A 13,644-nucleotide genomic window follows, 5' to 3' on the forward strand; every position below is an offset into this window, starting at 1 on the left:
AGCTGGTCAACTGTAACATTCACGCTTGCTTTAAACAGACAAGAGTTTTTTCTCACTCCCTGGACCTTCCACAAATATATAAACCCCACTTGCCTAATTTCGAACAGACCTCACAACCTCGGAGAATGCCTGCCATAGATGTGGGCGAAACGTCAGGAGAGAATGCTTCTGGAACATGGCCAGAAACCCACAGCAACTCTGTGATTCCGACCATGAAAGCCTCCGACAACAGCCAGAGGACTCCCTTGCTGTGGGCCATTCAAGAGGCCTCCTTTGGGGGGAAGACGAGAAGGCACTCACTCACCTGTAGGGCGAATAGGAGCCATAGCTGCTGCAGCAGGAGCCTGAGGCGCCTAGAAGCAAAAGGCAAAGAGAAATTAAAAATAAAGAACAACACTCAGAAATGAGGAGGAGGAGAAGGAAAAGTTTGCTCCGCGGAGGGGAAAGTCCGAGGGAGAGAGAGAGAGCGCGCGCTGGCGGGGCGGCGTAAGAAGGGCGCGCGGCGGAAGGGGGCGGCCAATGAGGGGCGGGGAGCGTGCCCCCAACGCGCCAATGGCAGCCGCGCAAACAGGAGTTGCGCCACAGAAACATACACACATACACAAACGCGCGCGCACACGCCCCTCCCAGGCCAATTTTTCCTGAGAAGAGGGAAAAGAAAGCGGGGAAGGGGTCAGGGAGAGGAGCACGAGCGGACTTCTTCCGCCGCTTTCCCTCCAATCCCAGGCCGGCTCTGGCGGACACCCCTCTCCCGCCCCTTCCCCTCCCCAGGGCGAAGTTGCGCTCCGGCTGCTCCTGCTTCTTTCCCAGCGCCCCCGAGGCCTCGCCAACCTCAACGCGAGCCCCTCCTTCCCACCTTTTCCTTTCTTCCTTCTCTCTTTCCCTCCCTCTTTTTCCCTCCCTTCTTCTCTTTCACCCCTCCTCCTCTCTTTTTTCCATCTTCCTCGTGTCTTTCCCTCCCTCTTTCCCTCTCCTTCCTTTTTTATCCCTTCTTTCTCTTCTTTTCCCTCCCTCCTTTTCTGTCTTTTCCTTCCTCTTTCCCTTCCTCCTTCCCTTTCACCCCTCCTTTTCCCTCTTTCCCCATCTTCCTTGTGTCTTTCCCTCCCTCTTTCCCTCTCTCTATCTCTTCTTTTCCCTCCCTCCTTTTCTGTCTTTTCCTCCCTCTTTCCCTTCCTCCTTCTCTTTCCCCTCTTTTCCTTTCTTCTTTCCCCCTTTCTCTCTCTTCCCGTATTTCCCTCTTTTTTCCCTTTCTTCCTTTACCGTCTCCTCCCTCTTTCCTTCTCCTTCCTTCCCTCTTTTCCCTCCTTCTCTTTCCCTCCTTTTCCTTTTCTTCTTTCCCCCCTTTTCTCTCACCCCTTCCCACTTTCTTTCCTTTTCTTTCACTCCTTTCCCTTTTTCTTCCTTTCCTCTCTCCTCCCTTTCCCTCTCCATCCTTCCTTCTTTCCTTCCTTTCCCCCTTTCTTTTGTCCCTCCTTTCTTCTGTCTTTTCTTTCTTTTTCCCTCCCCTTCCCTCAGTTTCATTTCTCCCCTTTCTCTCCCTGTCTTCCCTACTCTCTTTCCCTACTTTTCCCTTCTTTTCCTCCCTCTCCTTCCTTCCTCCTTTTCCCTTTCCCTCTCCTTCCTTGTCTTTTCCTCCTCTTTCCCTCCTCTCTTTCCTTCCTTTTCTCTTTCTTCTTTCCCTCCCTCCTTTTTTGCCCTTTCCTTCTCCTTCCCTCCTTTTCCTTTCTTCTTTCCTTTTCTCTCCTTTCCCCTTGCTTTCTTTCTTCCCTCCTTGTCTTCTCCCTCTTTCCCTTCCTTCCCTCTTTCATCTTTCTTTCCCTATCACTTTCTTCTTTTCCCCCTTCTCATCCCCTCTCCTTCCTTCCTTCTTTTACTATCCCTTCCTTCCCTCTTTCCTCTCTCTTTCCTTCCGTCTTTCTCCCTCCCTCTGCTTCACCCATTTCAAGGATTCTTTCAAGAAGCAAAAGTAAACAACTCTCAAGTCTCTCAACCCGCCTCAAGTACCTCATCAACCAGAGAGGGAAAAGTTTTAATCTACTGTATTGTGGAAGGCTTTCATGGCCGGAATCACTGGGTTGCTGTGAGTTTTCCGGGCTGCCTGGCGATGTTCCAAAAGCATTTCACCCACATCTATGGCAGGCATCCTCAGAGGTTGTGGGGTGTATTGGGAACTAGGCAAGTGGGGTTTGTAATGCTTCTGGAACAGGCATGGGCAAACTTTGGCCCTCCTGGTGTTTTGGACTTCAACTCCCACAATTCCTAACAGCCTACCGGCTGTTAGGAATTGTGGGAGTTGAAGTCCAAAACACCAGGAGGGCCAAAGTTTGCCCATGCCTGTTCTAGAACATGGCCTTACAGCCCGGAAAACTCACATCCACCAGGAAAAGAGGAGAGGCGGGACGTGAGGGGAGAGGGAGGGCTAACTTTCAGTCCTACACGCCCACGCCCCTTGTTCGAAAAGTGACCCCGTTCCCACAAAGCAGAAAGAGGGGCCGGACTCCCAACTTGGGAGCTGCAGCGTGATTAGCGCGCGCGCTCTCTCTCCTGTCTCTATGCAAATCAGGTCCGTATGCAAATCAGGAGCCGAGGGGCGGGAAAAAGGAGAGGCTCCGTCCTCGCCCACAAGCCCAAGCGGCCACAAGCGCCGCGCCAGGAGCGACAACAACAGGGGCGGCCGCGACACGTGTGCGACCGACCCACCATGGAGTTCGAGGAGCTGGGCATCGGGGAGGAGTGCGGCGTCTTCGGCTGCCTCGCCGCCGGGGTCTGGCCCACCGAGCTGGACGTGCCGCATGTGATCACCCTGGGGCTGGTGGGGCTGCAGCACAGGTAAGAGGAGCAACTTTGGGGGCAACACATGAGGGATCTCACTGGGGAAAGGCCTGATCTCCAGCGCTAGAGCCTTGGAGGCGCCCTGTTCTGGCTCTGAGTCTTCCTAAAGGTTGCCTCTACCAGGCATGGGCAAACTTCAGCCCTCCAGGAGTTTTGGACTCCCAACTCCCACAATTCCTAACAGCCGGTAGCAGAGCACTTGATGTACCAACCTGGACACAGCATATTATTTGAGGATCACTCTTAACAATCACCATGTCAGGCTACACAGAAAAGCAGTTGAAATCCACAAACATGTGGACAGTTTCAGCAGAAAGTAAGAAACCATGAAAAGGAACAAAAACTGGCGATCAGTGTTTTAAAAAAACTCGAAAATCAGGGAAGTAAATAAAGAATAATGCTCAGAAGAAAGAGGAATTCCAGATAGTAAACAATCAGGGCCAGTTAACATAAGGTTGGAGTCCCCTGTGTCGCAGTGGATTAAACCCTAGCGCCTGCAGGACTGATGACTTGAAGGTTGGGTTGCTGACCTCAAGGTTGCCAGTTCAAATCCAACCTGGGGAGAGCGCGGATGAGCTCCCTCTATCAGCCCCAGCTCCATGCAGGGACATGAGAGAAGTCTCCCACAAGGGCGGTAAGAAAATCAAAACATCCAGGCGTTCCCTTGGCAACGTCCTTGCAGATGGCCAATTCTCTCACACCAGAAGCAACTTGTAGTTTCTCAAGTCACTCCTGACACAAGGGGGGGGGGGAAACAGAGGATTCCCCCAAGCAGTAAACAACCAGAGCTTGAAACTGAAAGGCTGTTCAATGCTAATCAAGCTGGCCAATTGCAACAGCCACACTTGCCTCAAACAGACAAGAGTGCTTTCTCCCTCCCTGAACATCCCACAGATACATAAACCACACCTGCCTAGTTTCCAACAGACCTCACAACCTCTGAGGATGCCTGCCCTAGATGCAGCCAAAACATCAGAAGAAAATGCTTCAGGAACATGGCCATACAGCCTGGAAAAATCAGCAACCCAGCTGGTAGGGTATTAGGAATTGTGGGTGTTGAAGTCCAAAACACCTGCAGGGCCAAAGTTTGCCCATGCCTGGATTGTAGATGCATCCTGATTTATTTTCAGGGTTCCACAGCATTGAGCCCTGGCAGTTAAAGTGGTGTCAAACTCCCTTAATTCTACCCTACAGATGCACCAACTAGATGGGATTTAATTCAGAGGCCCCTTCCACATGGCTGAATAAAATCCCACATTATCTGTTTTGAACTGGAATATATGACAGTGTGGACTCAGATAATCCAGTTCAAAGGAGATATTGTGGGATTTTCTGCCTTGATATTCTGGGTTATATGGCTGTGTGGAAGGGCCCAAAGTGCATGTGCATAGGATTTTTTAAAAAGAAAATAATAATCAAGATGTAAACCTATCTGATTCATGTGTCCCTAGTGGGATTGTTTTTGTGAGCCTAATGCAATTTGCTCCCCAAAAAGTAAGCACTCCACTACTGCCTAAGGCCCTGGTGCTTTGCCGCTGTTTGCCCTCACACTTATTAGGTGATAAATCAGATGTCTTGCAGGTAAGTTTAAAGTACAGCTGGCTGCTTCGAACATCTGAATGTTTCCTCATGTTTTATAATACAGGGCCTTCACGAATTCCGGTCAAAGTTTGTGTTTTTACCAAACAATGATGGCATTGAATCTGCTCAGCATCTAGGGCCCTTTCCACACAGCTGTATAAAATCCCACATTATCCGCTTTGAACTGGGTTATATGGCAGTGTGGACTCAGGGTCCTTCCACACAGCCATATAACCCAGAATATCAAGGCAGAAAATCCCACAATATCTGCTTTGAACTGGGGCCCCTTCCATACAGCTGAATAAAATCCCATGTTTTCTGCTTTAAACTGGGATATATGGCAGTGTGGAACTCGGATAACCCAGTTCAAAGCAGATATTGTGGGATTTTCTGCCTTGATATGCTGGGTTATATGGCTGTGTGGAAGGGCCATATAACCCAGAATATTAAGGCAGAATAACCCACAATATTTGCTTTAAACTGGGTTATCAGAGTCTACACTGCCATATATCCCAGTTCAAAGCAGATAATGTGGCATTTTATTCAGCTGTGTGGATGGGGCCTTAGTCTACACTAGTGGTTCTCAACCTGTGGGTCCCCAGGTGTTTTGGCCTACAACTCACAGAAATCCCAGCCAGTTTACCAGCTGTTAGGATTTCTGGGAGTCGAAGGGCAAAACATCTGGAGACCCACAGGTTGAGAACCACTTATCTACACTGTCAGAAAATCTGAGGTAAGCAGATAATCTGGGATCAGATCCTGGGATATAGGGTCGTATAAATGCAGCCTAAGTAGCCATTGCTAATGATAGTCTCTTATTCCTTATTTATGTGTAGTAAAATCAGAGCTCAGGAATGTGAACATATTGGTTGGAGGATTTTGGAAGAGTTGTCTAAACAAAATAACATGTTTGTGCTCTGGTCTTAATTTGCAATACAGATTTCCCATTTTCTGTATCAATATACTTTTGCAGGGCAGAGAGTATTAAATTCTTCAAGATTTCTGTTTAGCTCAAGGGGTGATATGTTGGTACAGACTGAGTATATTTCATCTGGAATTCTCAAATCAGAAAAACTCAAATCTGAAATTTCCCACAAGGTGGCATAAATGATTAAATACATAAATTATTTTAAAATATTGTGTATAAATTACTTTCAGGCCATTATATAAGATGCACATAGAAGGTAAGAGACTCCATGATATATCAATATGAATGTGTAAGCCAATGCAGGGATTCCAAAATTCAAAATACTTCTGGTCCCAAATGTTTTGGATAAGGGATAGCCAACCTGTAATTAACTGCATCAAGGCTAGAATTTTTAGTGTAATTCAAATAGGAGCAAAGAACTTGCACTGATACTTATCTGAAAGGGATCATCAGAACAAGATGCAAGTTATCCCTCTTTCTGTTACATCTGCAGTAGGTTCTGAGATTTAAGTCTCGCATTTCAGTGTACGTACCACCTTCTCTTTGCCCCTTCTTGATGTATGGCACAACAGATGTGTTTGATCACAAGCATCACTACTTCTAGCCAGCATGGTGGCCATGCAGTGTCTGCCTTTGTCTTCTAATATTTTTAATTGTATACAAATAAAAACATTCCTGGATTAATCAGGTCACCTACAAATTCATTACTTGGTTTAGGAATGATACTCATTCTTGCTTACTTAGTAGTCTAGCAGGATTGTGATGGGAACCCATTATTAGTGGGATACTAACAGTATTCTTGTAAGCAGAAGTACTCCTTCTCTGACTACTATCACCAAATGTTTGAAACACCAAAACAATGACTGAACTGTAAGCCCTACAAAACATGGCAGGCTTTACTTGCAAGTAAAGGTGGCATAGATTGGTGCTGGAAATCTGTGCCTCAGGCTTATTTCTGCATCAATGACTTGATGTACTTTTGTGAGCCAGAGCTGACTGAGAAAATAACAATCTCTCACAGGCACACTAAACAATACATAGCATAACTGATGATTAAACTTACACCAAAACCTATAGGCTGAGGTGAGTTACATCACTGTACTGATAAGACCTACCCTCACCTCCTGATTTCTCCTGTAAAGCAATCTGACTCTTTCTCAAGCATTTCTTCAACAGTTTTGACAGTCCTTAACTACTTACATACTCATTAAGTAGCATCTTGTAAAGACAGACCTTTCCCTCCACTTCCATGTGTTGTAAAGCACTTATTGGTTTGGCAGTTTCCTATAGAGAAGGTTAAGAATTAGGGGTTGCTGAACACAACCTGTTGACATTTCTCACTGTTGTCTATGCTGGTTTGGGGCTACTGGGAATTTTAGTCCAGCAATAGCAACATCATTCTTCCTTCTGATAAACCTACACTGCATAAATGCGATAATCACATGCAACCATTTTGAGCGCACACACATAATGCACACATACAAGTCATGTGCAAAGCATAATTCTAAAAATTTCTCCCATTGCTTATTGTACTTCGCTTGACTTGTCAGTGCTCTGGAATCTTGATTGTTTTATAAACGGGTTTTTCAAATTGCTTCCAATAAAGCCTGGTATGTTCTTTCTTTTCTTTAAAATCTCACATTTGTTTGAATTCAATTTAAATTATTTAAAGATTGCCACAGAAGGGGCTATCTTGCATCTAGTTACATGTCCCTTCATGGATTTTTAGGTCTAATAACCATTCATTTACTTGTTTACTCAATTCTAAGTCTTGTAGATTTACAGCCTCCAATCCTAAACATATTTTCTATGTTCTATGTTCAGCTCTTTAGAATTAGATTTTAAATTGGATTACTTTTCATTCTTGGAATTTCCTGATGATCTTTTGTAGCCATGATGAAATCAGAGGATCATAACATTCCTGTTAAAGTAACTTTTTCCAAAAATAACAGTTTTTAGTGGGTCAAATGTGGCAGATTGTTGCAGCTATCTAACCTAGACTTCTAACATGATATAGGACATCATTTTCTAGCAATGCTCTATTGGGTCGGCCTCAATGCAATAGAATAAATCTGATATCGGAAATTGCAAGCCTTCACTTTCTCAGGGCATTTGTCTATGACCCCTGAGTAACCATTCTTGAGGGGGGAAAAGAATTGCAAAGGTAAAAGTTCATGCATGAAGTAAAAGCCTATCTCCTTTAGTTTGAATAGAGACAAAGGCTTTTCATTACATTCCATGTATTGATTAGCATATCAATGCAAGGATGTCTGTGTATCCACCCAACTATTGTTTGTTAATGTTACAGTTGAAGTGATGCTAATTGTTTTCACTTCTTGTGTTATAGTTCCCTCTGACCCCACTGATCACAATCTCTCAAGCTTGAGACAGCCAGTGGCCCCTTCCATGTAGCTGAATCCCATATTATCTGCTTTGAACTGGAATATATGCAGAGTTCAAATAAGATATTGTGGGATTTTTTGCCTTGATATTCTGGGTTATATGGCTGTGTGGAAGGGCTCAGTATATTATAGAGACTTTGGTATTGGGCAAGGACTCAAGATTACAGGGTTCAAATCCCTGTCTAGCCATTGAAACCCATTGAGTGAGCTTGGGCAAGTCACAGTTTCTCAGCTTCAGAGGAAGGGAAAGTCAACCCTCCTGCTCAAATCCTTGCCAAGAAAACCCTTAGGGTTGACAAGTTTGAGGTACACAATTACAACAATTGAACATGCTGGTAATAACTGGTGAATTTAACTAGTACTCCGTGTAACTGATGTAGTGTACTGTAATCAACAAAAGCTTTAATTTGGTGGCTGCAAGAAATGCTGGCAAAGGCTAGGAAAATTGCCTTAGGGGGCTGGATCCAGCCCACAGTCCTTAGTTTGGGGACCCTTGCTTTAAACCATAGTTTTAATTCAGAACACACATATTAAGTATTATATGTTGTTTGTCAGAAAGTTGTGTTCATAAATGAAACACAGAATATATTTAATAAATTACAATTTCACATCTGAAATGCAGTTAATAGTCACTCACACTTGGGTTGAGTCAATTGCTCAACAGTGTGGAGCCCTATGGTAGACAATGGTTGACTTGATTGTAATTGGCAAGTGCCACATCTTGTATGTCAACAATATTGTATTGTTTTTATATACAATTTCAAGGCCAGATTTTCTCATTTAGGTTACAGTTGTGCTGCTGTGTTAACTGAGCTCTGAATTAAGGCTGGATGCCTTTGATGCAGATCACGCTGGTTGGGTCTTTTAACAAACCCATTAGATAACGTATTTTAGTTCAGCACCGTGCAGAAGTGTACTGTAAATAAAAAGCAAAGACAAACCCCTTTTGAACAAATCTTTCCAAGAAAACCTTGTGATAGATTTGTCTTAGGGTTATCACAAGTCGGAAACAACTTGAAGGCACACAACAATGGCAACAACATTAATGTAGTTTACTGTGCGAATTAACCAGATTATGTTTGTAATATGCCATAGTTTTGAGGAACTAGATAATTATAATTGAGCTAGAGTATCATTGTTTTTCTGGAGTAGCTTCAGTGACCCTTTGTACTAAATACTTCATCTGAATAGCTCATCATGGCTTTATATACCAAATAAGTTTCTAGCTATTGCTACACATGGACTTTTGTACTTGAAGAAAGAAGCCTGAGTACTACTGTGCAATATTTATTCTACAGGGCATCTCAAAGTCGTTTTTAGTTTGCATTCTGGTGTACACTGTTGATTACTGTGCCATTTTATGCTGACATTTATCCTAATGGATAAGATGTAAAATCTGGCACAGGTTTCGTAAAGTATATTCACATCCATCACCCTCCACATGTCCTTCTCTGAAAGTTTCTGTTATAGCTAAAATTAATGCCACTCTTTGAGGAAATGTGTTCTAACACACAGTATACAGTCTAAAGTTATACTGGCGGATTTCTTCTTAGTAATACATTTTAACATTTAATGTGATTTTGCGCGCTTTATTCATTTATAAGGAGCCACCGGTGGTGCAGCGGATTAAACCATTGACCTGCTGAACTTGCTGACTGAAAAGTTGGGAGTTCGAATCCGGGGAGCAGGGTGAGCTCCTGCTGTTAGCCCCAGCTTCTACCAACCTAGCAGTTCGAAAACATGCAAATGTGAGTAGATCAATAGGTACTGCTCCAGCAGGAAGGTAACGGTGTTCCATGCAGTCACTGCTGGCCACATGACCTTGGAGGTGTCTACGGACAACACTAGCTCTTTGGCTTCGAAATGGAGATGAGCACCAACCCTCAGAGTCGGACATGACTGGACTTAATGTCAGGGGAAAACTGCTACCTTTACTATACATTTATAACATTGGTTTTAGCATATAGAATAAGTCAGCAATTCCGGCCTATAGTTAGCTGAATGCTACCTGATTGTATCCACAGCAAGTAATTAAAATATGTATATGCCACCTGGTCAATTTATCAGCCACTCCCATTTGGAAGAATAATATCTTCAATACTTTTGTCATGTTGGCTATTTTCTGGCATCTTGTATTGTGTTTTTCACAATACTTTTTACATTTTTCCTTTCGTTTAGTCATAGATTTTATATCTTTAGCCAAAATAATTTGGAGCTCTTGCATGCATATGTGGAAGTACTGGAATCTCTCCTAAACCACATTTAAAAAACAAGCTATCACAGGACAGGGAGCTCTCTTATCAAAATGAGCGAACTTAAATGATTTTGCAGACTTAAATAGTACACACTTAACTTTTCAGACTGAAGATCTTTGTTCAAGGGCAAAATGATGGAACCATCTTTCAAGTACAAAGTACAGGCAGTCCCCAAGTTATGAACAAAATAGGTTCTGTAGGACAGATGTGTTTTCAAGTCATTTGACTATTTTTGTGGTATACATATGCAAAAGTATCTGTGGAAAAAGGACAGTTCCTTTGAATATTTTTCAGAGTTTCTTATATCCAACATCATCTGCTTAATAGCAGAATGATGTATAGTGCAATCTCTGCTAATGTCCCATTTACTTTACTGGAGCTCAATCCAGGGTATGTTTTAATTGATTCCAGTTTAAAGGTGTTAAAAATCCTGTTATTAAATACTTACATAGAAGTTTCGTTGCAAAAGAAGTTGAAGAGTATTTTGCTGTCTGTGAATATGCGGGGCTACTGGATACTTATAAAACAAGTTATAAAATGAGGATGCCAAGTAAGGAAAGAGGACTGAACCCATATTGCAAACATCTTGCTTCAGGAATTTGATTCATGTTAATCAATAAAGGAAAAAAAAAAACGTCATGTGAGTCCTTGACCCAGCCAATTCTGCAACATGCATTTTGGAACAAGATTGGGGCTTGTTAATTTTTTCCTAAAACATGCTCCATTTTGAGAAATACTTTGGCAAGAATGGGATGTTCACTGATTAAGACTGTTTCTGAATGCATTCTTGTTTCTCATAGTGAGAACATTTTGGCAGCCAATCTGGATGATAAATTTTATTGGAATTAGAGTAAAATTTGCCAGAGATTAGTGAAAAATGTATACTCTTAGATTCATTTTCAGCCACTGTAGCAAAACTAATAATACATAGTTCTTTGTTCACTGTTGTATCTCAGCCTTTGTTTCTTGTTATTGCGTTGTGACTTTGCTTCAGAATGCAAGGTTTTCTGTTCTTTTATCTTTTGACTATTTATTTGTAGGGAAGAATTATTTTCTTATCCTGTACAACCAACATCACATTACTACTTGCTATTTTTGATTTGGAAGTTATTTGGAAACCTGCTAAAATTCTGTCCATTTAATGGAGGACTAGTAGATAATTTTTGGCAAAAAGGGTAATAGTATTTTGAGCTATTTTAAAGTAAGATTTGTAATTTGCTCAAGAACAAAAAAAAAAACCTTAGAGTCCCCAAAGAGGCAACATCCAATTTTAATTATGGATGTTTTCTTTTTTGGAACCTGAACGTTTTTTTCTTGAAGAAACTAAGAATCTAAGAAGGAATCCCACTGGAGCATTGCAGCACACCAAAAAACCTGGGGGTTACTCTGGACCATTGGTTCTCAACCTGGGGTTCTCAGATGTTTTTGGCCTTCAACTCCCAGAAATCCTAACAGCTGGTAAACTGGCTGGGACTTCTGGGAGTTGTAGGCCAAAAACATCTGGAGACACCAGGTTGAGAACCACTGCTCTGGACAGTGCTCTGACTTATAAGAAGCACTGCTTGAATATCAAACAAAAGGTGGGTGCTAGAAATTATATGAAAAGTGACTGGCACAACATGGGGATCACAACCAGACACAGTGAAGACATCTGCCCTTGTGCTTTGCTACTCTGCTGCTGAATATGCAAGCTCAGTGTGGAATACATCTCACCAGGTTAAAAAAGTGGATTTGTCTCTTAATGAGACATGCCACATTATCACAGGATGTCCATGCCCTACACCAGTAGAGAAATTATACTATTTAGCCGGAATTGCACTACCTGACATCCGGCGGGAAGTAGCAGCCTGTAATGAAAAGACCAAGGCTTTGACAACTTCGGTCCATCCTCTGTTCGGATATTAGCCAGCAATCAAGAAATAGTTTCCTAAATTCTATAGAGATATTTGCAGGAACATCTCAGCAAGCGAGAGTCCAAAAGGTCTGGGCTGTGGCGCAGGCTGGAGAACAAGCCAGCTGAATCCAGCCGAACAGACGATGGGCCAGAGTTGTCCATGCCTTGGTTCTTTCATTATTCGCTGCTACTTCCCGACTGATGTCAGGTGGTGCAATACCAGCTAAACAGTATAATTTCTCATTAAGAATCACATCCACTGTTTTAATGTGGTGAGATGTATTCCATACTGGGCATGCAGAGCAGGCGCAGGCTGGAGAGCAAGCCAGCTGCAATGAATCACTCTGACCAGGAGGTCATGAGTTCGGGGCCCGCTTGGAGCCTATGTTTGTCTTGCCTTTGTTCTATGTTAAAAGGCATTGAATGTTTGCCTATATGTGTAATGTGATCCTCCCTGAGTCCCCTTCAGGGTGAGAAGGGCGGAATATAAATGCTGTGAATAAATAAATAAATAAATAAATAAATAAGTAAAAGTGGCAGGCTGAAATCCGGAACTTCAATCAGTGACTGAGACCAGATGAGAAACTCCCTCCTGGGCACACAGAAGACTGGGCAACTTGAAAGGCGCTGAACAGGCTGCACTCTGGCACCACGAGATGCAGAGCTAACCTTAAGAAATGGAGTTACAAAGTGGAGTCCACGATATGTGAGCATGGAGAAGAGCAAACCACAGACCACTTACTACAATGCACTCTGAGCCCTGCCACATGCACTATGGAGAACCTTCTTACAGCGACACCAGAGGCATTCAAAGTGACCAGCTTCTGATCAAAGGAAATTTAGTATAATGCCAAGTTTTTAGCATTGTTTGTGGCTTTTCTATACATTATAACTGTATTCTCAGTTTGCTTCTGAAACGATAAATAAATACTAAGAATCTTACTTGCAGAAGTATGGGGTATTCTGCCCAATGCTGAGATTGCATTTCTGATTCAGAGAAAGTTCCCTTCACCACAGTCTTACGATGAGTGAGATTTAGAATTCATCCTACTGAACTTTTCAGAAAACCTTCTCAGAAATTAAATTTCATCCCTCACATCTGGATGCAACAGAATTAGGACCAAATCAGCTATGCATGCATCTTTACTAAACACATGTTTAATAGTTCAGGTGCAGTGCTCTGTGCAGATTAACTATGGACACTAAACATAACATGCAGGGGACAGGAGTGAAACCTTTCCTTGCAATCTCCCTTCTCTTCTTAAATAGTCCTCTAAATTAACCAATTAATTAGAAACATGGTTGAAACCAGATTTCATCAGATCTGTCACTTAGAACAGATCAATAGAAACCAGAAGAACATAAGTAAGCAAACTTAACAAACTTAACCCTCATTGCCCTCATTAAGTCTACTAGAAGTGGAACTATGTCTGACTCAACACACTAATTTTTAATCTATAATTAAACTTATTTGTGTTCAGCCTGGAATATTTTATTTTGAAATGCATTGTGTTATTTTCTTAGTGGAGCACCATTCAAAGTAGGAGTACAGTCATACGACTATGGAGTCCATGTTCTTCACATTCAGATACTACTACAATCCTTTTGCATTGTAAGGCCAAGCTACTCGTATTATGTTTTAGTAACTGATTTATCAAATACTTTGTTGTTGTAGTCTCTAGCACATGCATATTCTTTATTTTCAGCAGTAGAGTAACATTACAGTGCCTAACATAGTTAAAAGTGAAAATA

General features: G+C 42.5%; 2 protein-coding genes across 3 annotated transcripts in view; one reads left to right on the top strand and one right to left on the bottom strand.

Annotated features, from left to right (window-relative positions):
• The window catches only part of paics (phosphoribosylaminoimidazole carboxylase and phosphoribosylaminoimidazolesuccinocarboxamide synthase), a 67,413-nt gene that overhangs the window by 16,273 nt on the left and 37,496 nt on the right, over positions 1–13,644 (bottom strand). The window contains exon 11 of the mRNA XM_062981539.1: positions 305–353. Coding sequence (XP_062837609.1) covers positions 305–353 — 49 coding nt within the window. The remainder of the gene's footprint in view (positions 1–304; positions 354–13,644) is intronic.
• The window catches only part of ppat (phosphoribosyl pyrophosphate amidotransferase), a 72,641-nt gene continuing 61,538 nt past the window's right edge, over positions 2,542–13,644 (top strand). Inside the window, exon 1 of one of the 2 annotated variants that reach the window (XM_062981537.1) lies at positions 2,542–2,829. In XM_062981537.1, the coding sequence (XP_062837607.1) occupies positions 2,570–2,829 (260 nt within the window). In that variant the 5' untranslated portion in view covers positions 2,542–2,569. The remainder of the gene's footprint in view (positions 2,830–13,644) is intronic. The other variant, XM_062981538.1, reaches the window with a different exon arrangement.

Source organism: Anolis carolinensis, chromosome 5, assembly GCF_035594765.1.
Source record: "Anolis carolinensis isolate JA03-04 chromosome 5, rAnoCar3.1.pri, whole genome shotgun sequence".
Lineage (NCBI taxonomy): Eukaryota > Metazoa > Chordata > Lepidosauria > Squamata > Dactyloidae > Anolis > Anolis carolinensis.